General features: G+C 44.5%; 1 protein-coding gene across 6 annotated transcripts in view; it reads left to right on the forward strand.

Moving 5' to 3' along the window:
- Positions 1-27,417, forward strand: part of TIAM2 (TIAM Rac1 associated GEF 2) — a 238,356-nt gene that overhangs the window by 171,297 nt on the left and 39,642 nt on the right. For 4 of the 6 annotated variants that reach the window (XM_061130248.1, XM_061130253.1, XM_061130249.1 and 1 more), the window contains 4 exons: positions 1,982-2,074; positions 2,636-2,899; positions 4,109-4,198; positions 22,510-22,613. In XM_061130248.1, the coding sequence (XP_060986231.1) occupies positions 1,982-2,074; positions 2,636-2,899; positions 4,109-4,198; positions 22,510-22,613 (551 nt within the window). Of the gene's footprint in view, positions 1-1,981; positions 2,075-2,635; positions 2,900-4,108; positions 4,199-22,509; positions 22,614-26,195; positions 26,356-27,417 lie in introns of those variants that run through there. The other 2 variants (XM_061130252.1, XM_061130254.1) reach the window with 2 other exon arrangements.

The following is a 27,417-nucleotide window of genomic DNA, read 5'->3' on the forward strand; positions in this document are numbered from 1 at the left end:
ACATACCTTTCTTCCTGTTGTCAAAGAATTCCCAGTATTTATGGGACCAAGACATGGAAATGCGTGTTCCTACCAGGGAGTCACAGATGAGGGCACTTTTGGAGGATGGAGGGAGACATTTAGAGAAGGACCATCTCACCGGGGTGTCCCATGTAGTCCCATTTAGGGCAAGCAGTATCCATTCAAGTATCTCTCCACCTATTCAACGTGCCTAACCCCAAACAGAGTTGTTTCTTAACAAATGCTGTATTGAAGTGAACTTAACTTATTTTAATAAGACTTTCTTGATCTCAATTTAAAAAAAAATTAAATTGTGGTAAAATACACATAATATAGGGCTTCCCTGGTGGCTCAGGCGATAAAGAATCTGCCTGCAATGCAGGAGACTCAGGTTTGATCCCTGGGTTGGGAAGATCCCCTGGGGAAAGGGAATGGAATGGCTGGCTACTCATTCACTTCATGGCAAATAGATGAGGAAATAATGGAAACAGTGACAGACTTAATTTTGGGGAGCTCCAAAATCACTGCAGATGGGGACGCAGCCATGAAATTAAAAGACGCTTGCTCCTTGGAAGAAAAGGTTATAATAAACTTAGACAGTGTATTAAAAATCAGAGACATCACTTCACTGACAAAGGTCCATCTAGTCAAAGGTATGGTTTTTCCAGTTCAGTTCAGTTCAGTCACTCAGTCGTGTCTGACTCTTTGCGACCCCATGAATCGCAGCACGCCAGGCCTCCCTGTCCATCACCAACTCCCGGAGTTTACTCAAACTCATGCCCATCGAGTCAGTGATGCCATCCAGTCATCTCATCCTCTGTCGTCCCCTTCTCCTCCTGACCCCAATCCCTCCCAGCATCAGGGTCTTTTCCAATGAGTCAACTCTTCGCATGAGGTGGCCAAAGTATTGGAGTTTCAGCTTCAGCATCAGTCCTTCCAATGAACACCCAGGACTGATCTCCTTTAGGATGGACTGGTTGGATCTCCTTGCAGTCCAAGGGACTCTCAAGAGTCTTCTCCAACACCACAGTTCAAAAGCATCATTTTTTCGGCGCTCAGCTTTCTTCACAGTACTTTCCAGTAGTCACGTATAGATGTGAGAGTTGGACCCTCAGGAAGGCTGAGCACCGAAGAGTTGATGCTTTCTTTCGATCCATGGTGCTGGAGAAGACTCTTGAGAGTCCCTTGGACTCCTAGGAGATTAAACCAGTAAATCCTAAAGGAAATCAGTCCTGAATATTCATTGAAAGAACTGATGCTGAAACTCCAATACTTTGGCCACTTGATGTGAAGTCTACTCATTGCAAAAGACCCTGATGCTGGGAAAGATTGAAGGCAGGAGAAGGGGTGACAGAGGATGAGATGGTTGGGTGGTATCACTGAGTTTGAGCAAATCCCAGGAGATGGTGAAGGACAGGGAAGCCTGGCGTGCTGCAGTCCATGGAGTTGCAGAGTTGACACGATTTAATGACTGAAAAACAACACATATCATAATTTTCTTCATAGCAATTGTTAAGACAGGTTAAAATGACAACTCAGTGACATTAAATACATTCATACTGTTGTGCAACCATTAACACCACCTGGTTCCAGAACTGTTTTTTATCTTGCAAAACCGGGACTCTTGTAAAATAGTAACTTCCCATTCTCTCCTCTTCCACAGCCTCTGGCAACCAGCCTTTTATTTTCTGTCTCTTTAAATCTGACTGCTCTAGTACCTCTAGAAGTGGAATCATGTAGTCCTTGTTCTATTGTGGCTGACTTTTTCATGTAGCATAATGTCCTAAACCTTTAAATCTGATACACTCCCCCTTCTCTGCCCCTCCTAGATAGCTGTGCTTTCAAAATAGCTGTCATTTAGACTTTCTACATACCCTACTTATGTATAATGTCAGGAATACATAGGTGGTCAAGGAAACTCTGCCCATTGACTTAGTGTAAGGAACTTAGACTTGTTTTCTTCTTTTATTTTCCTTCCTAGGGTTTGCAGTGACCGCGCAGGTGGACGAACATCAGCGTCTCAGCCGCATCTTTATAAGCGATGTCCTTCCCGATGGCCTGGCGTATGGGGAAGGTCCGTGTGGCAGGCGGCATCTCTCTTCTCTCTCAATTCTGTGCAGTGCAGTCTGGCTAGTGAAATTTGCTCATGATTTTGTCAGAAAACAGTTTCTCCTAGAATTTTAAAGAAAATAATTTTGAATGCAAAGGCATATGCATGCACACACACATGTGTATATGGGTATATAGCAATAGATTTTGTGTGTGTGGTTTTGGAAGAGACTATATACACAGAGTACCTGTGCGTATGTCCATGTAGATGGAGAAAGAGATGGTGAGAGCCAGCCAGCAGGCAGACACACCAAAGGTTATTTCCCAGCAGGTTGAACATCACTTAGAGCAGTAATTAATTTAAGTTACTCTTAAACTATTTCTTCTAATGCTAGTCTTCAGACAGCTGAAATTTGCTATCAGTGGAATCTGATTACTACACAGTTTGGCACTATCTTTGAAGGTAGCAACAGAAGAGCCCCTAAGAACACTAAGCAAGTCGAATTTGCAATCATCTTTCATCTTAAAATATTCCTCTCGGTCATCTCTCTTTCTTCTTCCTCTGTGTCCCCTTCCTCCTTCTCAGGGCTGAGAAAGGGCAATGAAATCATGACCTTAAATGGGGAAGCTGTGTCTGATCTTGACCTCAAGCAGATGGAGGCTCTGTTTTCTGAGAAGAGTGTCGGGCTCACTCTGATTGCCAGGCCCCCGGACACAAAAGCGACTCTGTGTTCTTCCTGGTCAGACAGTGACCTGTTCTCCAGGGAACAGAAGGGTCTGCTGCCCCCTCCTAACCAGTCCCAACTTCTGGAGGAATTCCTGGATCACTTTAAAAAGGATACGGCAAATGGTAAGGTTCTGTTATTTCTCCCTTTCTTCACTGCTGGTATCACCAGATAATATTTTTAGGCTGTGTTTGCTTGCAAACTGAGATTATTTAGCTCTGTTCAAAGAATATTTTCTCATTTCTTAGGGGAAGAACACAGATGCCAAGTAAACTGATTTGATACAGAATTCCATGCGTTTTAGTAATTATAACTCTTTTAGTGAAAGTAGAAAATAATTGTTTTCACATAAAGTAATATTCCTTAAAACTACAGTCTTAAAAATATAATCACCCATGATATTTAGTGTTGTAATTACTTGGTTATTCAGGGAGACAAAAGCCAACATAAATGCCAACATTGATTTTTCTGTTGAGTGTAAGGCAAAGCATTTTGCATCATTTATTGGGTTTTAAGAACAGTTGATGCATTTCAGTTCTTTACCTCTTTTGTTGAGTACTACTTTTTCAATAAATGGCAAATTTTTTACATAGGTCATAAATTTTAAAGTTTTGTAAAGGCCTAAAAATGAAAAATTGTATGCCAGTTTATTTTTTTAAAGGTGAGATTTCCATTTGAGGCAGTCATTTGAAGGTCTGACTTTCCGGGCCTATTATTGGTGCACATTTCATATTTTTACAGTCTGGTAAATGAGAGACTCCAGCTCACACTGAAAACCTGTTGTTCCTTCTGTACCTGGGAAGGAGCCGGCCAAGCCCCGACAGGAGCCTGAGCCTGACAAGCACATGAAGTAATTTTTATTCTTAATTACAATCATAACAGATTTCTAATGGAAATCTCTGCATGATCACCAAAAATGAGTAAAAAGACATAGAAGTTGTTAAGATCGATTTAATTATAAAGCAGGTTTATTAGGTCACTTTGGTATTAAAACATCAGATGGTAAGATTTGTGATTCAGTAAGGTATATACTACCTTTTCCTCCTCTCTAGAGATTTCCCTCCAATTTAAAATGCCATTACATTGACGATTGGCATATAAAAGTCAGTGTCATAAAACCAAAAATATGATGGAACTAATTAATTACCTGGTTATATTGGCGATGCGATTCAAGTCACCCTGGGCTGCTTTACAGGCCTGAGTGTTCCACACAAGACATCATGTGTCCATTCGTTGGATTCATTATTCTTGAGGGATACATTCACTGTCTGTTATATCTCTATGTATTTTATCATAATAAGAAATCACTGCAGAGTCTATAATACTTTTGGTAGTTGCAGGAATGAATTTCTACAGAAAGCAGCAAAAGAGGCCAAATTTGACTCCTCCCCCGCCCCCACCCCCAGCAGTTGAAAATCAAACAGGTCAGTTAATCTTGTTTTTTACCTTTTTTTTTTTTTTTTTGGTGCAAGGATCCAGCATAAGAGGAGGGCCTGGATATGTTAGGTGATCATTAAGCACCTGTCCCAGGGGCCCATCCTTACAGGCTGCAGCTTTATAACTAAGGACACCCGTGTCTGTGTGTGCGGGTGCCTGAGCTTAGTCAGATAGTTGTTCAGTTGCTCAGTCGTGTCCGACTCTTTGCAACCCCGTGGACTGCAGCACGCCAGGCTTCCCTGTCCTTCACCAGCTCCCGGAGTTTGCTCAGACTCATGTCCATGGAGTCAGTGATGCCATCCAACTGTCTCATCCTCTGTGACCCCCCCTTCTCCTGCCCTCATCTTTCCCAGCATCAGGGTCTTTTCCAATGAGTCGGTGCTTCACATCAGGTACCAAAGTATTGAAGCTTCAGCATCAGTCCTTCCAATGAATGTCCAGACTGTGGCAGTGCTTTTCCACCCTGGTCTTGCCACAGGTGCCCCTTGGCTACAGTGTATACGGCTTCTCATCCTCCCTTGGATGGTCTATCACCACCCTGTTCTCCTGGTGAGACTGTGCTCTGTGGGGCTGAGACAGCGGCTCCCCAGGGATTCACTGTCTGTCCCCTCCCCTGCTCCACAGTAATGTGCTTGTGTTGGAAACAAAACGGCCACGAGGGACTGCTTTCCCAAAGGCTTGGCAAACATGGAATTTATTTACTCCCCCCCATTAATTTCTGATTTTTTAAAAAATTGAATCATAGTGGATTTACGATACCGTGTTGGTCTCAGGTGTGCACCAAGGTGACTCAGTTAGATACACACATACCTTCTTTTTCATGTTCTTTTCCTTTGTGGTTTATCACAGGGTGTTGAGAATAGCTCCCTGAGCTATTTGTTGATTATCCATCCTGTGTATGGTAGTTGGGGCACCTGCGAATCCCAGACTCCTGATCCATCCCTCCTCCACCACCCTTGGCCCTTGGTTTATTGTCTTTTTTTGAAGTAGTTGTGTAGCCTGTGAAGGAAGTTAAATGCCCGTGGGTGGATGTCTCCAAGGGGAAGCCTGTCTGTTTCGAAGGTTGGGGGAGAAGAAATTAAGTGAGGGGAGAGAGGAAAAAGGGGGAATCTGTTAGCTGAGCCTGACATGAGAAGTCATGTTTGTGGAAGTATAAGGTGGGGGTGGTGTGGTGGTGATGGGGGTGGGGTGTTGGTGGGGTGGCGATGGGGATGGGGTGTTGGTGGGGGGTGATGGTGATGGGGGTGGGGTGGGGGTCATGGTGATGGGGTGGGGGTCATGGGGGTAGGGGTGGTGGGGTGGGGAGGTGATCGGGGTGGGGGTGGTGGGGTGATGGGGGTGTGGTGGGGGGTGATGGAGGTGGGGTGGGGTGTTGGTGGGGGTGGTGGGGTGGGGTGGTGGGGGTTGTGGGGGTGGTGGGGTCAGGGGGGTGAGTGGCGAGGTGACAGGCACTCAGGCTTCAGGTCCCACCCCATCTGGGCTTGAGTTTGGGCCTGCCCTTTACGGGCTGTGTGACCTTGGGGGCAGCGCTCAGCCAGGGAGGGGTGGACGTCGGTGGATGACACCCCAGCCTCCCTGTGCCCTGCTGAGATAGTTCTGGGGTGCACCCCACAGTTCTTCCAAGTACAAGGGAAGTCAGTTTCTCATTTTACGCCTTTCACACGCTTTCTGCCCTCTGGTCTCGCCGGCCACTGTCCCTCTCTTGGGCTTCCTGGGATCACCTTTAAGATAAACTTCTGTACCCACCACTTGGCATGGGCTCTGCATCTGGGGGAGCTCAAATGAGGACTCCGAACCTGGGCTTCTCATCTGGAGGACAAGGTTTATCTCGGCCCAGGGGGCTGCCATGAGCTTGAGCCAGTCTGAGTCTCTGCACCTCCAGTCCGGCTCCTTGGGGGCAGGAAGTCTGAACACGGGGGTCTCCCATCCCTTTCCTGCCATGAGCTCGCTGTCTTGTTACAGGTTACCTTGACTTGCCTTGGCGATGAATTTAGGAAACAGTAGTCCCACTTTTTATGCTTAATTTTTTAAATTACACACAGAAAGTAATTTAAATGATTTTGTAAAACAATATTTCATACAACTTTGAGTGTTACCGAAGAGTGGTCATTTCAGAGTCTGCCTTTCCCTAAATTTCGCTTGCTCCCAGCATTGCCAGAGGCAGCCTGGCACTCAAAGGAAACTCTATTTTGTTTCCCCAAGAAACCAGTCTTTTGCTTGTTAATAAAAACCACACAGCGGGCTCTCTGGAAGGGAAGACCTGCCTTTGTTTTTGTTAATGGAAACTGAAAGAACATTGGAAAGTGGAGGAAGAAGACTCCCTAAGCAACTGTTCCAGGCATATTTTAACTGTCTGGGCTTAATATTCACTGAACCTTACTGGGTACTTGAAATATGGGAGGCCCTGGGGTAAGCGACATGAATTCAGAGCTTCCTGTCTACTCATGGTGTGATTCAGGTATCCAGAATCTATTTACTAAATTTAGCTTTAGTCTCTTGATCAGGTTTGAGCTGGGGGGAAAAAAAAAACAACCTTCTTTACATATATATATATATAGGCTTCCTAAGTGGCGCTAATGGTAAAGAACCTGCCTGGCAATGCAGGACACGTATGAGATGTGGGTTTGATCCTTGGGTTGGAAATATTTCCTTGGAGGAGGGCATGGCAACCCAGTCCAGTATTCTTGCCTGGAGAATCCCATGGATAGAGGAGCCTGGTGGGCTACGGTCCATAGGGTTGCAAAGCTCGGACACAACTGAAGTGACTTAGCATGCATACATATATGAGACTGTCCCATGGAACTTGGGGAATAATAGTTTCTGTTCAGGTTTCTTGCTTTTCTAGAAAAGAAGCATCCTGGTGGCCTTCTTGAGACTCATGATGTGTGTAGTGTTTAGGGAAGTGGTTCTCAGACTTCACAGTGTTTAATAAGACTCACTTGAAGACGTTGTGGAAATTCAAATTCCTGGGTCCTGTGGCCAGAGAGCCCCCTTCAGGCAGTCTGGGGTAGTGCCGGCTTTGTCATGGACCAGGGTTCACTGCCAAGGCCAGTGGTCTGAAGGAGGTGGTCTGCTCCGCAGCAGTACAACTCACTCTTTCCTGAACCCTTCAGTGCCCAGGTCTTGAGGATTAAATGAGACAAATGTATATAAAGTTCCCAGCAAATGACTGCACTTGTACCTGTGTGTTGGTATTTTCTCATTCAGGGATCCCATGCCCCCAGCCCCGACCTGGTCCTCAGCACACTCAGGAGGCAGCAGACTGGTTTGTTAGTTCCCCTTAGTGGGTCTCAGCCCACCCTTGGGAGACAGTCCCCAATCAGTGGATTGATACACTGATCAGTAGAGAACTTCCATCAGTCACCGGCTTGGCTGTGATATTCCCATGATGCTGTGAAGAGTGGAACGGGTAGGGATACCGCAAGAAGTGTTGGGTGCTCAGTACCAAGTTCCTGTGTATCCTTAGGGTTGAATGACCATTTGATTCCTGCCTGTAAGGATTTGAATTTTTGTTCTAGTTATCCGCAGTAGAGGGAGAGAGAGAAGAAATGTCTAGAGGCTGTGTTTGACTTGAGCAGTAATATCATCTGGAAAGACTTCTTATACAGAGAATTAGTCTCACCGCTGGAATGCCCCGGAGAAGTCAGTGTTATTTTTGAGCCCACAAGGCCACCATTGAAGTCATCAGACGTGCCAGCCCTGTTGATACTGGGTTCCTGTTATTGCTGTTTTTGATTTATATTGAAAAGCCCCTTTTCCAGCGGATGCCATCTTTTGAAACATTTCAGTAGCTTTTAAGAGCGTCTCATTGGGCATAGACTTCCTGAACAAAGTCTTTATGTAAACATTGAACATGATGTGACATTCATGTATTCTCCATCTATAAACAGCTGTTCATACGGCCTCATTAGGGTTGGGTTATATTTAACAGGAGACAAAATAGAAAAGACCTATGTTCCTGCTTCCAGGTAGATAATGTCAACCCAGCCAAGGCTTCTCACAGGATGATGAAGGTAATTGCAGCCAGAGGCTCTTTTTTTAATTCCCCACCCCACTTTGAATCAGTCTCTTTTTAAATTGCTATATAAATAGGGTAGAATGTCAAGCTACCAGAAGCCACTTAGATGCAAATTTGCTCTTTGGAATGAATTGCCCCTGGGAATGTATGTATCCGTTATACAGCTTTCTACCAGGGGAAGAATTATAGAGCCAGCTCTGATGTGGCAAACCCCCTTATTTCCTGTTTATGAGAGTGAGGGCATTTCGGCTTCCATAGCCTGGTTTAGGATGACTAACAACAGCGAGCTCAGAAAATGCGCTGTTTGTGTGTGGAAATACTATTACCGAGTCTGTCTGGTTGACACCCCAGATCCCCAGATGTCAAAACATACTCAAGTTTCTAAAGATGGTGGGTACATGTAAAAATTTTTTTAAAAATCTGAGTGGGAAATACTGATTTTACCAGGACACAGAGAACTTTGGTCTCTGAGTTCATAGTTTCTTCCAATGGTGCTGAAGACAGTTTTCAGTTTCATTAGCGGGAATGAGCAATATAGCTTTCTGTTAGCAGTAACTAGGGTCCTTGGGTGCTAATCCCCTTGTAAAACCTAGTGTTGTTGGGGAATTTGTTTTCCTTTTCCCATATTCATTCATTCATTTATCCACTTGTTTATTTAACAAATAAACAATAACATAAAGCGTTGCAGGTATATAACAGCGAGTCAGACATTATTTTCTACCCTCAAGGCACTTATAGTTGAGTAGGAAAAGTAACACACTTGTAGATAACAACTCACATTTGGAAGAAAAAAAAAAAAGGCTTTTCAATGAAGAGAATTAGAGGTCCAGTTCAGAGGTAGAATTCCCACTGATCTTCTGTTAATTTTGAGTAAAGGAGTCCAAAGAGAGAGGTGTGAGGACTGGAGGAAGGTGAGTGTGTGGTCTGAGTACCAAACTCAGATGGATCAGATGGGCATTTTGTGGACTGGGGGGTGTGTGGTGGGAGTGGGGAGGGTGTTTCATAGCGAACGTATGGCCTGGGACACAGGCCTGGAGCAGAGGCCACGTGGCTCTGTGCGAATGGGAAATAACATTGTAAAGTTTGTTGGGACCAGAGTGTATGAAACCCTGAATTCCTGGAATTTATAACAAATATGTCATGGCAAGTAAGTGAAGAAAGGAGCAAGTATTGGCCTTACTTTTCCCTGCCCTACAGAAAATTCAGAGCATTTGTCTGGTCACTTAAGGAGCACCAAAGGGTGGCTTGAAATCCTTCCAGAGTAGATACTCTTACCTTCTGCATATTGGCTTTATTATTTAACTGTTAGAGCTTCATTCCTTTGGCTCTCACAGTATTGCTTTTAATGATCAGAAGTCCCTTGTAAAACAAAGACTCAAATAAATGTTTTGGGGGGAAAGAAAGAACAAGTGAATTACTGTTGGTGCCTATAAAAACAAAGCACTCCTCAGCACTGTGAGGCCGTGTCCACTAATGGTGTGGTCCTCGCGGACCCCCTTTAGAGGCTTGACTAGCCTGGCGTCAGGACAGCTGGGGGTGAGGCGTGCCTGTAGCCCTGAGGATGAGGCAATGTTGGAGCTGAGGGAGAAGCTGGTAAATTAAATTTGCCAGCATTTTGAGTAAAACCAATCCTATTTTCTCTCTGCTAACATGACATGCAAATTCATTTTTCAGGTTAAAATCTACAGAACTTCTCTAAAGAACAGGGCATGTAATTTCTGTTAGCTATATCACTTTTAAAATAGCCATTTGAGACTTTGGAATGACTGGATCAAATGCAGTCACCTGTGCGTGTAGAGTGAGGCAGATGCCTGTGAGGTAGTAGTTCTGTGAAACTGTTAGCTGTTATCAGAAAGAGGAAACATTATGTAGCCGCTTACACACGAGGGGAAAAAAAGGTCTGACCCTTCCTGTGGATGTTACGAGTACTGATTGCCAAATGATGCTTGTCTGCATTTCCAGTTTTGTTCCCCTTCTTTGCGAATGAATTATGTTCCTGACTTAATTCTTCCCTAGGAAGGAATTGGACTCAGGAAGAACCAAGTATGGACATCTTGTTTTTAGCTCTCACTTCTAGAGACAGCTCTGTCATGGCTGTATCTTTAATTTCTTAGATCTTTAATATATGGGTGTGGTATGAAATTCCAGCAGGATAAAAAGTTAAACTGTGATAGGTAAGTCCCCCTAAGCTGTATAGAAATGGTAGTTAAGAGCAGCTAGCCAGACAACCTGGGCTCGAGCCCTGACTCCAGGCTTACCCATTTATTAACTATGTGGATTTGGTTGTGCAAGTCACTTATGCCGTCTATGCTGAGTTTTTAACAAGTGTAAAATAGTCCAGTCTGTTTTTATGGGCTCGATGAACGAATAGCCGGAAATGAGACTGTGCCTGGCCGTGTCATGTAGACTGTGCCTACACTGTCATGGCCATGTGGATGTTAGTTAATCAAGTCAAAGAGAGAAATTTCTCCCACCCTGTTCTTGGCCACCTAGTTTCTCTCCCAAAGGTAATCACTGTCCTCTGTGTCTTTCTCATCCTGGCCTGGAGACTCTTAAGTGTTGGGGGACATGGTGGGATATTTCTCTTCTTGGTTTTTACTGCATTATCTTCATACATGTTGGGATAGACAGAATAATGGCCCCCTTGGACGGTCTACCTCCTGATCCTGTGAATATGGCAGAAGGAGTTTACCTGGCAAAAAGGGACTTCAGAGATGTGATTCAGTTAAGGGTCTGGAGATGGGGGGATTATCCTGGATTTTCTGGAGGGACCTGAAGTCATCACAGGGTCTTTGTAACAGAGCGGGTGGAGAGTGAGAATCAGAGAAGATGTGAGGACAATCAGCAGAGGTTGAAGTGATGCGACCTTGTGAGCCAAGGAATGCAGGAGGCTTCTGGAAGCTGAAAAGGCCTGGAAACAGACTCTCCCCTTAAACATCCCGGTGGAATACAGCCCTGCTGTGACCAAGTTTAGTTTCCTGACCTCCAGAACACTAAGATGATGCATTGTGTTTATATGCCAAGCATTGTGTTCGATGGCAAAGAGACAAAAATAAAGAACCACAGTCCCCATGGGGTGGGCAGCTCCAGCCCTCATGCTTGGCCCTGAACATTTTATTCTAATTCCTCATCTTCTAATGCCTCTAAAAGTGAAGGATTGGATGAGACAGTTTAGCATTTTTTCAAATTCAGTTATTTAATATGATTAGAGTACCAAGTTAAACAACTATAGGAATGTGCATTTATTACACAAGCTTATGAAGCAAAAAAAGCAAAGTAATGGATCAAGCATTCCATTTGGTTTTGCAACAAATCTCATTAAATTGTGTCTTTAAATAGAATCAGGTCTTGACTGCTGGAGAGAAGGTGTTTGTTAAGGCTTCGTCGTAATAGCAGGCTGTCTCAAATATAAAGATCACCAAGAACCTTAAGAGCACTAATTACCCCTTACATCACCCTATGAAGCAGAGATGTGTTATTAGCATTTTACTTTCACAGCTGGGTAAGTCAAGGCACAGAGGCATATTAAGTTGCTGGTAACTTGGACAAGGTCACGGTCAATGACCTTGGGAGAGAACTGTTTCTTCTTGTTTTTTTCCTCCATGTAGGGGAACAGGCTTTTAACCACTCCCCCCGCCCGCCCACCCCCCCCCCCCCCGCCTTTAAAATATGCCTCTATTAACACACATGGAGTAAAACTCAATAATAATGTGTCTTGCAGTAAAGCAAATTTAGATGTAACTGGATTGATAACGGCCCTTGCCTCCTTATCTGGGTTCTTATCTGGGGGCTGGGGCTTGCAATTAGGAATTAACTGCCTTGTGATCATTTGGGGCTTGTTCAGTGCAAGGAAAGCTCGATGGTTTCGTAATCATCTTATTAATCTTTATGCTTACGCTTTTCTTCCTTCCTTCCTATTTCTCCCCCTCCCTCTCTTTGTCTCTCTCTATAATTCACACTGATTTTCATTCACCTTGCAGCAATGCAATCGTATATTTCATGTGACTTAGTTCTTTGAAACCTACTTATGGTGGAGTTTTCCTGTAACTTCCTGTAATTTCTCTCCTGTAAAATCTGCACTGACATCTTTACCTTTTAAAAAAGTTAAGTATAATTCACATACCATAAAAGTCACCTCTGAAAGTGTACGAATCAGTGGTTTTTAGTATACTGACAAAGTTCTGCAACCGTCACCACTATCTAGTTCCAGAATATTTTCATCACCACAATTAAAAAAAAAAAAAAGGAAAGAAAAGAAAAGAAACCCTTGTGCCCATCAGCAGTCTCCCCTCCTTTCTGCTCCCAGCCCCTGACAATTGCTCCTCTGCTTTCTGTTTCCGTGAACTTGCCTGTTCTGCTGTTTCACAGAAATGGAATTGTACAATATGTAGCCTGTTGTGTCTGCCTTTTGTTTAGCATGATGTTTCTAGCTTTATCCATGTCGTTGCATGAAGCAGTACTTCATTCATTCATCCTTTCTGTGGCTGAATAATGCTCTTTTTTAACCCTCTTTAATCCCACCGTACAGTAGGAGGTGGTCTTCAGTTTTCCTTTTTCTTATAGCACATCCCCCAGTAGAAACTTGTGAGTAATTTGTTGTTAGGATTCTTCTTCAGGGTCTTTAGTTTTTAAATTATTTATTGTGGCTGCCCTGGGTCTTCACTGCTTCGCGTGGGCTTTTCTGGTCACAGCAAGTGGGGGCTACTCTCCAGTTGCTCGGGCTTCTCACCGCGGTGGCGTCTCTGGTCGCAGAGCACAGGCTCTAGGGCACTCAGGCTTCGTAATTGTAGGGCACGTGGGCTTTGTTGCCCCATGGCATGTGGAATCTCCCCGGACTAGAGATCAGACCCCTGTTACCTGCCTTGGCAGGTGACTTCTTAATCACTGGACCACCAGGGAAGTCCTCAGGGTCTTGAATAGAATTCCAGCTAAATAGCTTGTAAGGGTTTTGAATTTACATACTTCTTTATCAAAGTTCTTTAAGTATCAGAAATGCAGTGGTGGCTGTTACATGCCCCTGAATATAACTGGAACATCTCGGGGTGGTCCTCCCAGCTCTGCAGGGATCAGGTTCTGGTGGAACAAAAACTTTGGCTGAAGATCCTGTTGCCATGGACTTTGGACTTCCCATCAGGGACCCGGATAATGTACCATGGAAGCGTGGAAGCCACCCCCCCGGCCAGCACAGCCATAGCCTCCTGGAGCACCAGAACATGGGTGCACCTGCCTTCCTTCCCCCTCCTCCGGGAAGGCCTCTGAAGCCACCCCATTGTAATGCACATGGAGGTGGCCTGCAGCACATGCGTGCCTTGGAAACACCCGCCACGGTCCTGTTCCTCTAAATGTCCTTTCAGATGCTGAGAATATTTATCACAAAATAAGTGGATCAAATCATGGCAGCCTGCTATTAAGAAACATTTAGTACCAGTATTTACTTCTCTCTGTTTATCACCAGAGACCTTGCATTGTCAAGAACGTCACCAATTGGAATGACCTGAGGTCAAGTCCACTTGGAAGATTTGTGAAATTGCATCTTTCTGGATGGCATTTCTATAATGATAGCATTTTCTTCTCTACAAGCTTAATGATATTCAAACTGCTGCCTTGAATTTCCTTGACACAAGAATAATAACAATAAAGAAATGTAGAGTCCCAGATAACTTCTGAAAAGTAGATTAGTTTTTATCTTTGTCAGAAGAACATAAAGTAATAGTGATCTGTTTGTTAATGGTGCAGATTAGGACTTGACCAGCTTTTGAATGTAGTCAACAAATATAGCTATTTTTTTCTCTCACGGAATAGTCCTTCTGTTTTTTCATTTAAATGGTTTGATTTCATTATCTTTCACTGATCGATGATGATTAATATTTGCCCGGATGACAGTGCACAGCCAATATCATTAATGAAAGATGTCACAAACCATTGCATTTTTAGGTAAAAGCATGAGCAAAATGTAGGGAAATCTGACTTAATTAAAAATGATCAATGGTATACAAAGCTTGCAAGTTGAAATTAAAAATTGAGAGATGTTAAGCTTTTCTGTGCAAATGAAGTCAATGCTCAATGTGTGTTGAAAACATTAGTTTAGAATTTTATATAGTGGGTGGAAGCTTGGAGATCTGAAAAAATATTGTAATTTTGAATTTACAAAATGCTGTTTCCTTCTACTGGCAGCCTTCATTTACCAAAATCTTTACCTTTTATTAAAATGGCAGGCACTCATGGTGTTTTAAATAACAAGATACAGGATAAGATGAAGGAATTGGATACTTTCCAAGATTCGTTTCAGATGTAAAATTCTTTGGTTCTTTATAAACTGTTCATTTATGAAATTACAGAGTAGAAATTCTGAGAAACTGAATAAATTGAGTAGATTAAGAATATAATTTATACAAGCTGTTTATCTGACAAGAGTGAGCACATCATGGATGGTGTGACTGTAGACCAAATTGTGTTACCTGAACATAACTACAGTTGGCCCTCTTTATTTGTAAGTTCTGCATCCTCAGCTTTAATCAACCATGGATGGAAAATACTATTCTGTGCTGAAAGGACTTGAACATCCTCGAATTTGATTTCCCTGAGGGTCCTAGAACTGGCCCCTCCCTGATACTGAGGGGTGAATATAGAGATATAACTGTTAAATGTCAAGGATGTACAGCTTTTATGCCACAGGAGATTATGTGGTTGAAAACTTGATTAAACCATTTATTATTTACTTGTAACTTCTTTGATATTATTTTTTAGACTTTTCTTTCCATCATCTTCATAGAAGATTATCGTTCTGTAGTTTTCAACTCAGAGCAAGTCGAAGGGCCAATGATTAATCAAATAAGACATTTTTGATCCCAAGGTGAAAATCCCAGTTAAATAGTCTACACTGTTGATCAGAGTGCTGTCCTTTAAATTGCTCTAGTGAGTGTGTGTCCTCTTTATTAAGGAAGTGAGGAGCTAGCATTGCTTTGCCCTGGCTGTGGACTGTGTGCTTTTTGGTATAGGTGGTATTCTCTGCTGTCACTGACCCTCCCAGAGGTGAAGTTGAAGTCCTGGCCACAGAGAGGCAGGGGCAGTTCTCAGCCATCAGGGCACTGCCCATCAGTGACATTTTGCAAGCTTATGGGTCTGTTTTTGGCTTTCATGTGAACTGGGGGAGGGTGGTTTTTGCTGCTTGGGGCCGTGGTACGGGATGGCCTGCCTGGTCAGATCCGTCCCTTCCTCTGCAGAGACATGCTCCTGGACATTCACATGGTGAGAAGCACCCAAACCAGGTCCATTTTACAAACGGACACAAATTACTTCTTCCCCACAGCTACAGGGTACTGTGGGTACTTTGAATTTTCTAGGGGTGCAACACCTCAGTACATCAAGGGAAGTTTGACCTTTGTTTTGTTCAGAACTTTGTCAAGAGTTTTTGCCCACTTGGAAAAATCAGGTCCATGGGATTCTCCAGGCAAGAATACTGGAGTGGTTTGCCATGCCCTCCTGCAGGGGATCTTCCCGACCCAAGGATGGAACCTCTGTCTCTTATGTCTCCTAAATTGACAAGTGGGTTCTTTACCACTAGCACTGCCTAGGAAGCCCAAGGTCCTATGTGCCATGGGGCAACTAAACCCCCATGCCACAGCTAGAGGAATCTAGTTGGCAGTGCCCTGTAGGCATTTAAACCTCCACCAAGACATGCCGCCATCGGTCTTTGATGAAGTGGAGATGTTCCCTGTGAATCTCTGTGGGCAGGCTTCTCACAGCTTCATCACAGCTGCTAGAATGGTTGTGTCCAAGCATTTACATATTGAGACATGTATTTAAACAAAATTATGTTACTTTCCATTAATTTTTTTCCCTTGTGGTGGATTTTTTTTTTTTACTGCACTGGATGGCACAGGGCCTTCGTTGCCCCATGGCATGTGGGACCTTGGGCTTCCCAGGTGTTGCTCGTGGTAAAGAACCCACTTGCCAATGCAGGAGACGTAAGAGATGCAGGTTCCATCGCTGGATCGGGACAATCCCCTGGAGGAGGACATGGCAAACCACTCTAGTATTCTTGCCTAGAGAATCCCATGGATAGAGGAGCCTGTTGGGCTGTAGTCCATGGGGTCACAAAGAGCTGGATGCAACTAAAGTGACTTAGCATGCACACACACACACACACACACACACACAGAGGATATTAGTTTCCCAAGCAGCAATCGGACCTGCATTCCCTGCGTTGGAAGGAAGATTCTTAACCACTGGGCCACCAGGGAAGTTCCTTTGTTGTTGTTGTTATTATTGGCCTTGCTGAGTAGCTTCTGGGATCTTAGTCCCTGACCAGGAATTGAACCCACACCCTTGGGCAGTGAAAGCTCAGGGTCCTAACCCCTGAGCCACCAGGGAATTCCTTCTTATGTTACTGTTAAGGCATGTATTATTTTTTTTGTGAAATTAAGTGTGGGGGTAGCCTATGTTAGAGAATTTTATTTCAATATAGTAAAAGTATGTATTATCAAAAGGGGGCCTTTGGAGCTTGAGAAATGAGAATCAGTGTATAATATGCTTTCAAGCACAAAAAGCGCAGTTTCGAAATAATTCCCATTCTCATTGGTTATCCTTTCAATCTCCTTCAAATCACTCCTCAGCCCACAAACTGAAGCAGAGCTTGTCCTGATGCTATGACTACCATTATTTCTTTTTTTTTTTTAAGTCCTACTGTATTAAACAGGGGAAAACAAATGTTCTCCTCTCATGTGAGTTTATTTTTGGCCTTGGGGTTGATATAATACTGAGTTTTTAACTCGATTCCTCTTAGAGTTGCTGTTCCTGAGTACGCAGGAGGCCTGCTCAGACTTTCTGGATCTCTCTTTTCTGGGAACCAGCTGAGGCCTGGGCAGAGCACCTCGCCCACCCTCCTACAGCCGGGAGCCTCCTGGTGTCTCTGGGCGCTGCTGACAGCCACCTGGGTGGGTGTCGGAGACTGGGAGGAACTTGTTGCCTGGTTGGGTGAGGAGGAGGCAGCCGGCAAGACCAGGCTGGTGGGGAGGCATCAGTCATACGAGCCGACATCCTGGTTGCCGGCTGAGCAGAGTGTAGGTTCCTAGAGGGGGTAAGCAGCAGGCGAGATCGGCAGGGACCCCCCTCCCCCGCCCAAGATTCCCAGGCCCCCTGTTTCCTGAGAGACCCCTTTGGCACATCAGAGTTAGTACCTGGATAGCCTGTTGCTTCTTATGGGCCCAGAGGAAATGAATGGCCAAGCGTACACTCCTGCATATTAACTGTGTTCAACTCGATTTGGATGTGACTTAAGCATTAACTTGGAATTCGTGTTACAAGCTGAATGTGCGAAGTGACCTTAACTTTAACATTTATCCTGACTTTCTGATTTTTTAATTAATTTTTGTATTTGACTGAGCTGGGTCTTCATTGCTGCACAGTCTCTTCTCTAGTTGCAGCAAGTGGGGGCTCCTCATGGCTGTGTCTTCTCTTGTTGTGGAGCACAGGCTCGAGAGCGTTCAGGCTCCAGTAGCTGCAGATATGGGCTCAGTAGTTGTGGTTCTCGGACTCTAGGGCGCAGGCTCAGTAGTTGCAGTACATGGGCTTAGTTGCTCCATGGCATGTGGAATCTTCCTGGACCAGGGATCAAACCCATGTCTCCTGCATTGGCAGGTGGACTTTTTACCACTGAGCCCCCAGGGAAGCCCTAACGTTTCTGATTTTAAGTTGATACCCAGGATGTTATTGAACACAGGTTTTTGCCCTTCATTATAAAGAGTTTGGGGTTGCCAGTTACTTGGCTGACTGGGATAGCTGTGGGGTCTGTACTGATGCTCAGAACTGGAAGACACTGAGTTTCCATGGGTCTCACACCTGGAGTCCCATGTTTCCCTCGGTCCCCCACAGAAACGATAGAGTGTGCAAGAAAGCAGGGGACAGTCAACTCCTGGTACAGCCTGCCCAGGATGTCATTACTCTCCAAAATCATTTGTTTTTAAAGGGGAGAGATGTCTGAGGCTGGTCTCGTGTGCCACACCTGACCTAGGACCTGGTACCCATGAGTGTGCACTGCTCAGTGCCCATCTGACCAGGGAATGAATAAATGGAACTCATGGTCCACATGGAGGAATGGAGCCTAAGACTTGAGACATCGCTGCTCACCGCTGAGCAGAAGCTCACGTCAGCCAGTTAGATGATGTTGTTTAGTCGCCAAGTCATGTCTGACTCTTGGTGACCCCATGGACTGTAGCACGCCAAGCTTCTCTGTCCTTCACTATCTCCCAGAATTTGCACAAACTCACGTCCATTCAGTCAGTGATGCCATCCAACCATCTCATCCTCTGTCGTCCCCTTCTCCTCCTGCCCTCAATCTTTCCCAGCATCAGGGTCTCTTCCAATGAGTCAGCTCCTTCTCATCAGGTGGCCAAAGTATTGGAGCTTTAGCATCAGTCCTTCCAATGAATGGTCAGGGTCGATTTCCTTTAGGATTGACTGGTTTGATCTCCTTGCTGTCCAAGGGACTCTCAAGAGGGTTCTCCAGCACCAAATGTTAGATATTTCAGATTGTTAGACCTCACCCCAAATTGTTCATTTCCACAGGGAATAAGGTTATAAATAGATGTCTTGACTTAAATATGCAACTTGGTTATTTTTCATTATTTACAACCGCATTGGCTAAGGACTCTTATGCAGTGTGTCTGAACATCTTCTGCAGCGGCAGAGCCTGGGGTGGGCGGGAAGCACGTGCCTGGTGATCTGTGATAGGGATCCAGTGGCCCAACACGTGTCGAGGGGACAGGACCACACAGAGGCTCTCCCAAGGTGGGGAGCCCGTTTTTGGCTGGGAGGGGAAGGATATATATTTACTCACTTTAGCAGCTGGTGCTCAGGCCGTGGGCAGAGTGTAAGTGGGGCTCTACATAGGCGTTTGGCACCCAGGACAGGATGTCAGCGCGGCGCCTGTTTAAAACCGCTTTGTAAATAAGCGTTAGAATTGTGTCGGCCTACACTTCTTTTTAGCCAGTCTGCTCTTCTTCCAGAACCTGCTTTGTTCTCATTTCTCCTCTAGTCAGAACACCAAGGGCATGCTACTTTTTTACAGACAGGGACGCCGGTTCAGTTGAAATCTGAGGCTCCTGGACCCAGATCCAAGGTCGAGGACACTGTCAAACTGGGCTTCCTCATGCTTTGTCACCTCCAGGACAGAACAGGTGCATTGTTGGGGGGCTGGAGAAGGAGTCAGTTATCCCAGAGATTCTGTGGATCCAGATACCAGTTACCCTCTTGCAATTTGGGCAGCGGAACAGCTCTGAGACTTCCAGTCTTGGCAAAACTGTGTCCTCCTCTTGGATCCCAGGGTCCAGCCTTGGTGGGAACTGGATCCTATGCCCTCTCCTGTCCAGGTCCTGCCTCAGAGAGGATGCCAGCTGCACCCAGGAGCTCCATACAATTAAGCGGCACCTCTCTGATTCATAGTAAAGCCTTTCGTCCTGGGATGGGCAAGGTTTGGAGAGGAAGGGCATGAGATATGTGCCGTTAGCAGGTAAGCACTTTGCCTTTGTAAGAGATAAAAGGTGGTTCTGGGAGTTTCCAGCATCTAAGTTCGAAAATTTTGTGAATATATTGAAGAAATGACTCAGAACTCAAACTTGGCACCTGCTTTTGACATCAGCCATGTTATTTTCTCCAGCATCCATCTGGCGCCTCCGGGCTCCACGGCTCCTTGTGGCCATGATGTCTCTGAGATCTTCAGGGGACTTGAGGTCACTTTCATTTTTGTGTCCCCAGAACTTAGTGCATACCTGACACAAAGTAGGTGCTATAGAAATCGTCTTCACGGATAAATGTGTTGATTGCATGTCCTGTTTCCTGTGTTTAATACAACTCTTTGGAAATATTGGAGCTTTTTCTTTTTAAAATAAAGGCAGAAATAAAGCAAATTTGACTCTGTTGCCTAGGTAATGTACTTTTTTATCACATGGCATCTGTGACATTGCTCTTGATTCCCTTGTACTTCTCTGTGACTTCTCTCTAAAGAGAGTTCTCCTCTGCTGTGCACAGTCCCTTGACGGTTCCAGGGTTCTCTCCTTGGTCCTGTTCTTGTACCAGTCTGCACATTCTCCCTGGGGAGCAGCATCCATCCCCGTGGTTTCATGGCCAAGTGCATGATGTTGGCTCCAAAGCCATATTCCTGTGCAGACCTTTCTTTCACTACTGGACACCTGGGTGTGTTGCATTGGATGGTCCCTGTGCATCTCAGATTCAGCTCTGGCAAAGCCAATCTTAGGATGCCCACTTCTGTCCCAACCACCCTGTCACCTGAGACATGAAAGCCACACTCTGCCTTCATGCCTGCCTTGTCTGCATCTCCTTATGTGAAATAGGTGGCGAAGAGGAGACCCGTGGAGTTGACCTGTGCAAACCCTCTGTGTTCACTTGACTTCCCTGTGTTCATGCTATTCTGCATTCATTTGGATCCTTCCTCCTCGTTCTGTCTCTGTTTTGCTGTGACTTTCTGGCCTGTTTTTCTGCCCAAGTCCTGCCTTCCATCAATTCCTCCACCCTTGGGCTACCTTCCCCTCCCCCGCCCCCACTATCCCCCACTTAAGACTTTGCTGAAGTACCTTCTTTGCTCTGAAGGCTGTTAGGGCCCCAGGGAGAATTAACTTCCTCCCAGAGTGGCCCTACTCAGCCCTGTGTGGCTTCTTCTCATGTCATCTCTGGTAGTTTGCTGTGCTTACGTTTCTGTCTCCCCCTCCCTCACCAGAAGCACATCCTGAGAGCAGGGACTGCGTCTCATCATCTTTGTGTCCCCAGCACCTTGCACAGTGCCTGGAAAAGAGCCCGTTTTCAAAAAGTGCGTGTTGAATGCATGGATGGAGAGGTGCGTTTGTGCTGAATACAGGAGGAATGTGGCCTGTTTTCTGTTGGTCGGTCTTTACACAGAGGTGCATGTAAGCAGCCTCAGTGGTAGAGGAACAGTGGTGCATCACTTTTGGTTTAGAGTCTGACCTTGCTTCTCATGTGGTCAGCCTGTTGGCGAGTGGACTGTTCTCTGGTGTGGTGTTAGGGGCCTGGAGAGGTGAGTTTGGTATCCCCATCTGTCGTTTCTTCCTGAAATTTGCCCAGGGATGTCTCATGCTTTTGTGATCAGCACTGTGTTATGGGGCTAACTTACTCTACAGCCAACAACAATGAAGTGTGGTTTAGACAATGTGGTCCTTTACTGGGTGGGGTCAGGGTGTTGGAAGAAGTAAAAGGAAGAAGAAATAAGAGCCCTAGAATTCTGTAGACCATTAAGACGTTTTCTTTAGGTCTCCTCTTGTGCAGTGATCGGTAATATCAACCTGGATCATGGACCAGCATTTCTGTCCAAGAGGTCCATCAACCTCCTAGGGCTCCCATAGCTTCTAAAGTTCTACTAGCGACCACTGTCCTTGCCCCCTGCATGCTGGATGGTTTGCCACTGTCTATTGCTGTCTTTTCTGCCTAGATCAACTCAGACAGGTATGAGTTTGATGACTTGTTATAGTTGACTGGAATCAGAAACCATCTGGTTTGCCTACTTGAGGGGAAAGTCTACTAAATACAAAAATTAGAATGAAAACCTGTGTGTGCTTTTGGTAGAAGCTGGTCATTTCATCTTTCTTGAGTTTAATTTGAGGACCCCTGGAAAGAACTATTGAAAATAGTGTACATGTATAAATGCAGATTGGAAAACCACATGCTCTACTTAACCTTTTATATCATTTCTTAACCCAACCTTTTATATTATTTCTTAACCCTAATTCTGGAAGTTAACAAGGTTTGCTGTTCCTCTTGGGACTTTCAATTTACATTGCAATTGTGGTTCACGCCAGAAAAAGAACAATTATGCTTGCAAATAAGCAAGTTGTGGGTTGTAATAAGAATCTATGGTGTTACATCCCTGGTTTGCCCAGTTATCCTTTATCATCACCTAGCCAAAAATAAAGAAAGGGAAGTAACCAACACTTTATATAAAGTACTTAGTGAAGTTTGCACAACAGTCGAGTTTGACAAAATCTGCCAGGCATTTGAGTTGTTTTGCTTGGTCACTGGCCTTCTCTGACCAGTCAGTCAGATGTTGCTGCTTCCATTAGCCAGGGCCCAGGTCTATTTCAGAAGCCCAGCTGTGCATATGCTAACTACTGTATCACTGAGGACCATGATATCCTGCCTTCTAGGTTTTACTTTTTTCCTTTGCTCTCTTTCTCTGTCTGAGCCTTTAAGCTCGTCACTACTATTCTGTACAGATGGCCAAACTTGCCTATGTTTTTGTCACTTTTCACGCAGATTTCAGCAACGTCCCTGATGTCACCACTGGCCTGAAAAGGAGTCAGACTGATGGCACACTGGATCAGGTTTCCCACAGGGAGAAGAAGGAGCAGACATTCAGGGTAAGAGTCTGTCCCAAATCTTAAAGAAGGACATTAGCAGGCAAGTGTTAATTCCTGCCTGCACCTGAGGTGGGGGAAAAAAAGTTGGAGTTATCCTACCCCTAGGTCCAATGGCCAACACATTTTTTTTTTTTTTTAAGCAAATAGTTTTCTTCTTTATTGAAAGTGCAGTTCTAGTAGGAACCCTTGACTCTGGCCCGACCTGCTGTATGCCCTCTGACATCCCACTGAAGAGCAGGGCAAATGTGGCCATTCATGCATTAGGGTGGTTTGACAAGGAGAATCTGTGTTCAGGCATTCTGAAGGTCACAAAAAATTACAAAAATTTTCCTTTACTACTTTTATTTTGCTGAAGATTATTTTAAGGGTGTTGTCTTTTCGTTGTGGGTAAAATACATGAAACATACAGTTTCCCATTGTCGCCATTTTGAAGTGTGTGTCAGTGGCATTAAGTGCATTCACAGTTTTGTGTAAGCCATCACCATTTCCAGGTCTTTTTCATCCTGCCTGGTAGAAACCCTCGACCTGTTAGACAATAACTACCTATTCATCCCACTCACTGGTCCCACGGTAACCCCCATTATACTTTCTCATTTGCCTATTCTGGTTACCGCATAGAAGTGTGGTCATAGAATATTTGTCCTTTTGTTTCTGCGTGATGTTTTTGGGGTTCCTCTGTGTGGTAGCCTGTATCAGAACGTTACTCCTTTTATGGCCAATTGATATTCCATTGTATGTATATACTACGTCTTGTTTATCCACTCATCTACTGATGGGCATTTGGCTTGTTTCCACTGTTTTGCTGCAGTGACACTGCCATACAAATGTCTGTCTCAAAGCTTGTTTTCACTTCTTTTGGGTCTGCCACTCGGAGCGGAATTGCTGGGTCATGTGGTAATTCTCTGTTTAGCTTTCTGCGGAACAGTCCAGACCACTCTGCACCCGTTTCCCATTCCCACCAGCAATGTACAATGGCTCCGATTTCTGCACATCCTCACCAACGCTTGTCACATTCCTTTCCTGCGTTTTTAACTGTTCTTAGTCAGCTCTCCTTTCAGGAATGGTCCGTCTGACATGATGTCTTTTAGTTCAGAGTCCAGTTTTAAATGACCTTGAGATTATTCATGGTTTCTCTCTCTTGCTTTCATCTTAAATACAAAGCAAGAATGGAGGAAATATAAACCATCACAGGCATTTGAATAAGAGATTACAGCCTGGTCACACCCCAGTTGAGCTTAAACTAATGCTACCAGGAGCTGGTGCCTTGGTCATGGCCAGTGGTACAGCCTCAGGTGACTGGTGACTTTCGGTTTGGGGCAGAGGGGATGGGGTTAGAGCTTGCCAGTTTCAGGGCCGATTCTAGTGGCTGCTGACACCTGGTCCTTACCTCTCTTCCCTGTTTTTCTTTCTCATCCCATCCCATTCCCTATCCACTTCCTCCAAAATCCCCCTTCTCTTTCTTCCCAATTCCTCATGCAAACCAATTACTCAGCTGCTTTCACTGGTCTGGTTATACCTAGGAGGCAATTTCTTTTACTAAACTGAAGTCATACAGATTTTTCATCTTTCTGCTCTGTTCCAACTCTGGTTGGTTATTTACTTTTGGGAACCCAGTGTTATAGCTCAAATTCATCGTGTGTGTGTGTGTGAATGAAGCAGTGGATCCTACAGCATCAAATGGATGTGTTTGGACTGCATTGTCTTAAATTTAAAGAAAAGTTAATTTACACTTGGTTTTGCTGTGTCTTGGTTGCTGCACGTGGGCTTTCTCTAGTTGTGGCAAGTAGGGGCTACTTTTTATTGTGGTGCGTGGGCTTCTCCTTGCAGTGGCTTCTCGTTGCAGAGCTGGGGCTCTAGGCGTATGGGCTTAAGTAGTTGCAGCACAGGGGCTCAGTTTTCCATGGCATGTAGAATCTTCCCAGACCAGGGATCAAACCTGTGTCCCCTGTGTTGGCAGACAGATTCTCATCTGTTGTACCTCTGGGGAAATCGCTCTTAAATTTTTTAAACAAGGCAAATGCTAGGGAAACCCTCAAGAAGCTGGGCTGTCTAAGATCCCTTGCCTGGGGGCACTGGCATATGGTGGCAGCTTGGGGGTGGGGGAAGGTCATTAATGCCATCAGGGATAATGGTTTCCTCTCTGCCATGATCTGTTTGAGTTCCAAGTTAAAGTTCTTAAGAAGGAAATGCTTTTCCAAGTTTTATGTTAAGATTCAGTGAAATAAATCTGCAGAAAGTTACCATGTTGAGGCTATTTCCATTTCTGTTTCTTAACAGTACTTATCATAACTAAGCAAAGGTTTATAAAATGAACATTGGGGTATCCATTAGAAATTTAGAAGAGGAATGAAGGATGCGGTTGAGCTCAAAATTGGAGCCCTCTGAGCTCATTTTCACTGCTAAAATGATTAAAGGATAAAGCAAAGAAATGCCAAGGAATACAGAAGAAAGAAATATTAAAAAAGAATATTAGCATGTTAAGCACTTGCTGTCAAATTCCTCTCAAGTCTAGAGCAGTTATCATCTCATCTTTTTCAAATCTGAAGAGATCTACCAATAATAATGGATGTCAGTACATTTTAAAAACATTCAAGCAAATGCATTGCAGCTACTGAGTTTACATATTCTTTGTTCCTTGGCAAAGAAGAATCTGTGATCATCAGAAGTGATCACTGTGATGGATGGTAGTGAAAAGGAAGTGTTGAACTGCAGAATTAAAAAATAAAATTTCTGTTCTTATTGTTAGCCGCCTAGGAAACAGTGGGTGACATCTAAAAGCAACGCTTGTCTGTTTTTCAAATGGTGATCTGGGAGTCTGGTGATGCGTGTCCAGTGTGTGCTGGTCCTGGCAATGTCCCCTGGTGCCCATAGGAGGTGGTCACTCCCCAGAGGGGAGACCTCCCTGTTTCCTGGGCTTCCCACGCTGGCCCATCAGCCCTCTTGGGGATCATTAATTTCTGTTCAGATGAGATCGTGGTTGAACCTGGGCTGTTTGGGGTATTTCACTCACCGTATACTAGATTTGAGAATAAGGAATAATTTCCCTTGAAAATCAAAGGCAGCCTGGCTTGATGAAGCACAGCTGTAAGCAGGGCTTTTGACAGCCCCGCAATTTCTGCAAATGGGTTATAATTGATCGCCTTCTTTCTCCTCAAGGGTGCCTATTACTGTCATAGCTCTTTGTGTGGTCTGTCACCCTCCCCTGTGTGGGGACCTTGTTTTTTTTCTTTCCCCCCAGTATTGTTAGCAATTAGCTCTCACTATTATAACAGTTGGGAGTTTGAAAGGAATAAACAGTTTCTCTGGGGGTGAGGGGGTTGAAGGAGTTTCTGGTTTGTTTGGGAACTTGAGATGTGTAAAGCGGTCCCCAGAAGGGTTGCTGGTGTGGTTTGCTTCCCCTGAGCTGTCTGGGAAGACGTAGCACTGGTGATTGGTGGTTCTAGCGTCTCCCTATGTGTCCTGACCTGGCACCTTTCCAGAGCCGGCGGGCTCAGGGCGTGAGGTGGAAATCCGCAGCCACCCCCATCCCCCGGGCTGCCTTGGAGGAAGAGCTTGGTGGCGCTAGGATGCCCTTGTGAATGTGACTTGAAAGAGCAGTTTGGGTTTTTTTTTCCCCTCCGCCTGGGGATGAGAGTGAGAGCAAACGCATGTCATACTCACTTCCCAACAGCCGACTGTAGATGGAATCGTTGCTCCCAGAGGGAGCAGATTTCCCTGAACTTTTCCTGTCTATGTACGGCATGTAAGTAAACCAAGGGATCTGATTCTCAGGGATGTGGATTCCGGATCCAAACACAGGCGTGTGTGGTGCATGGTTTTCTTTTCTCTGTCTTGAAAGTTGATTTTTACTCTGAAATGTTTCAAGGCTGTTAGGCAGAGAAGATCAGCCTTTTTTTCCAGAAGGGATCCTGGCAGTAACCTTCAAGCACTCTATAGCTCAGGATAAGAGAATTCTCAGATAGTCGTTATTTGGTGGCGTTGTCAATTTGTCCTCTCTCTTGCCAGGGTTGCATAGGTCTCTAAATGGACGTCTGATGTAATAGTTCTGTTGTTTTGAAATATAAAGATATCAGAAAGTCCTAGGGAAATTTTGAATATTTGCTCCGTAAAAGATGCTTGAAAAGAGAGAAGGAGAATTTGAAGACAGTAAATAATTTTAGGCTTTGTCAAATTTTTTTGGCACGTTGTGCATACTTATATTGGGCTTAAGGCTGTGAAAGAAAATCCACAAGGGTGAAACCTGTTTTCTACAAGGTAAGCAGCGTTTTTACTTTCGTCGTTCATGATTAAATCAGTTTTTTTTTCAGCTTTTTAGAAGAATTTTATGTAATCACCTAGGGTAGCTTTGGCAGTGATTATTTTTGCAGTTTGTAGGCGTTGTTTTGGTAGAACAGCGAGCTTTGAGAATCTGGAGACAGAGAGCCTTGACAACTGTATGTTGTGCTCTTTGCAATTTAATCACTTTAGGATATATTGTGCCTGTTTAGTTTTTCAAAGTAGAAAAAGGGCCATGCACTGATGATTAGGTTTTGGTACTCAGCATGCTCTTAACTTGCATTTAGTATTTGATGCCTGCTCACTCATTTAGCTTAACCTTTTGAGTTTCTCACATGATTTGCTTTTAAGAGCTTACATCTCTAAGAAGCTAAAGGAAAAGGATTCGTGGGTCACGTTATTTGTTTTCCAGCATTTTTAATTATATATCTTGGTTACCTTTCTCTTGAGTACCCTGTGTTATTTCAGGATCTCTTGGTTGTAAGATGCTTTGGTTAAAAAGTCAAGCGCAAATAGAACTTATTTATAA

The sequence above is a fragment of the Dama dama genome, chromosome 26 (genome assembly GCF_033118175.1).
Source record: "Dama dama isolate Ldn47 chromosome 26, ASM3311817v1, whole genome shotgun sequence".
NCBI classification, from domain to species: domain Eukaryota; kingdom Metazoa; phylum Chordata; class Mammalia; order Artiodactyla; family Cervidae; genus Dama; species Dama dama.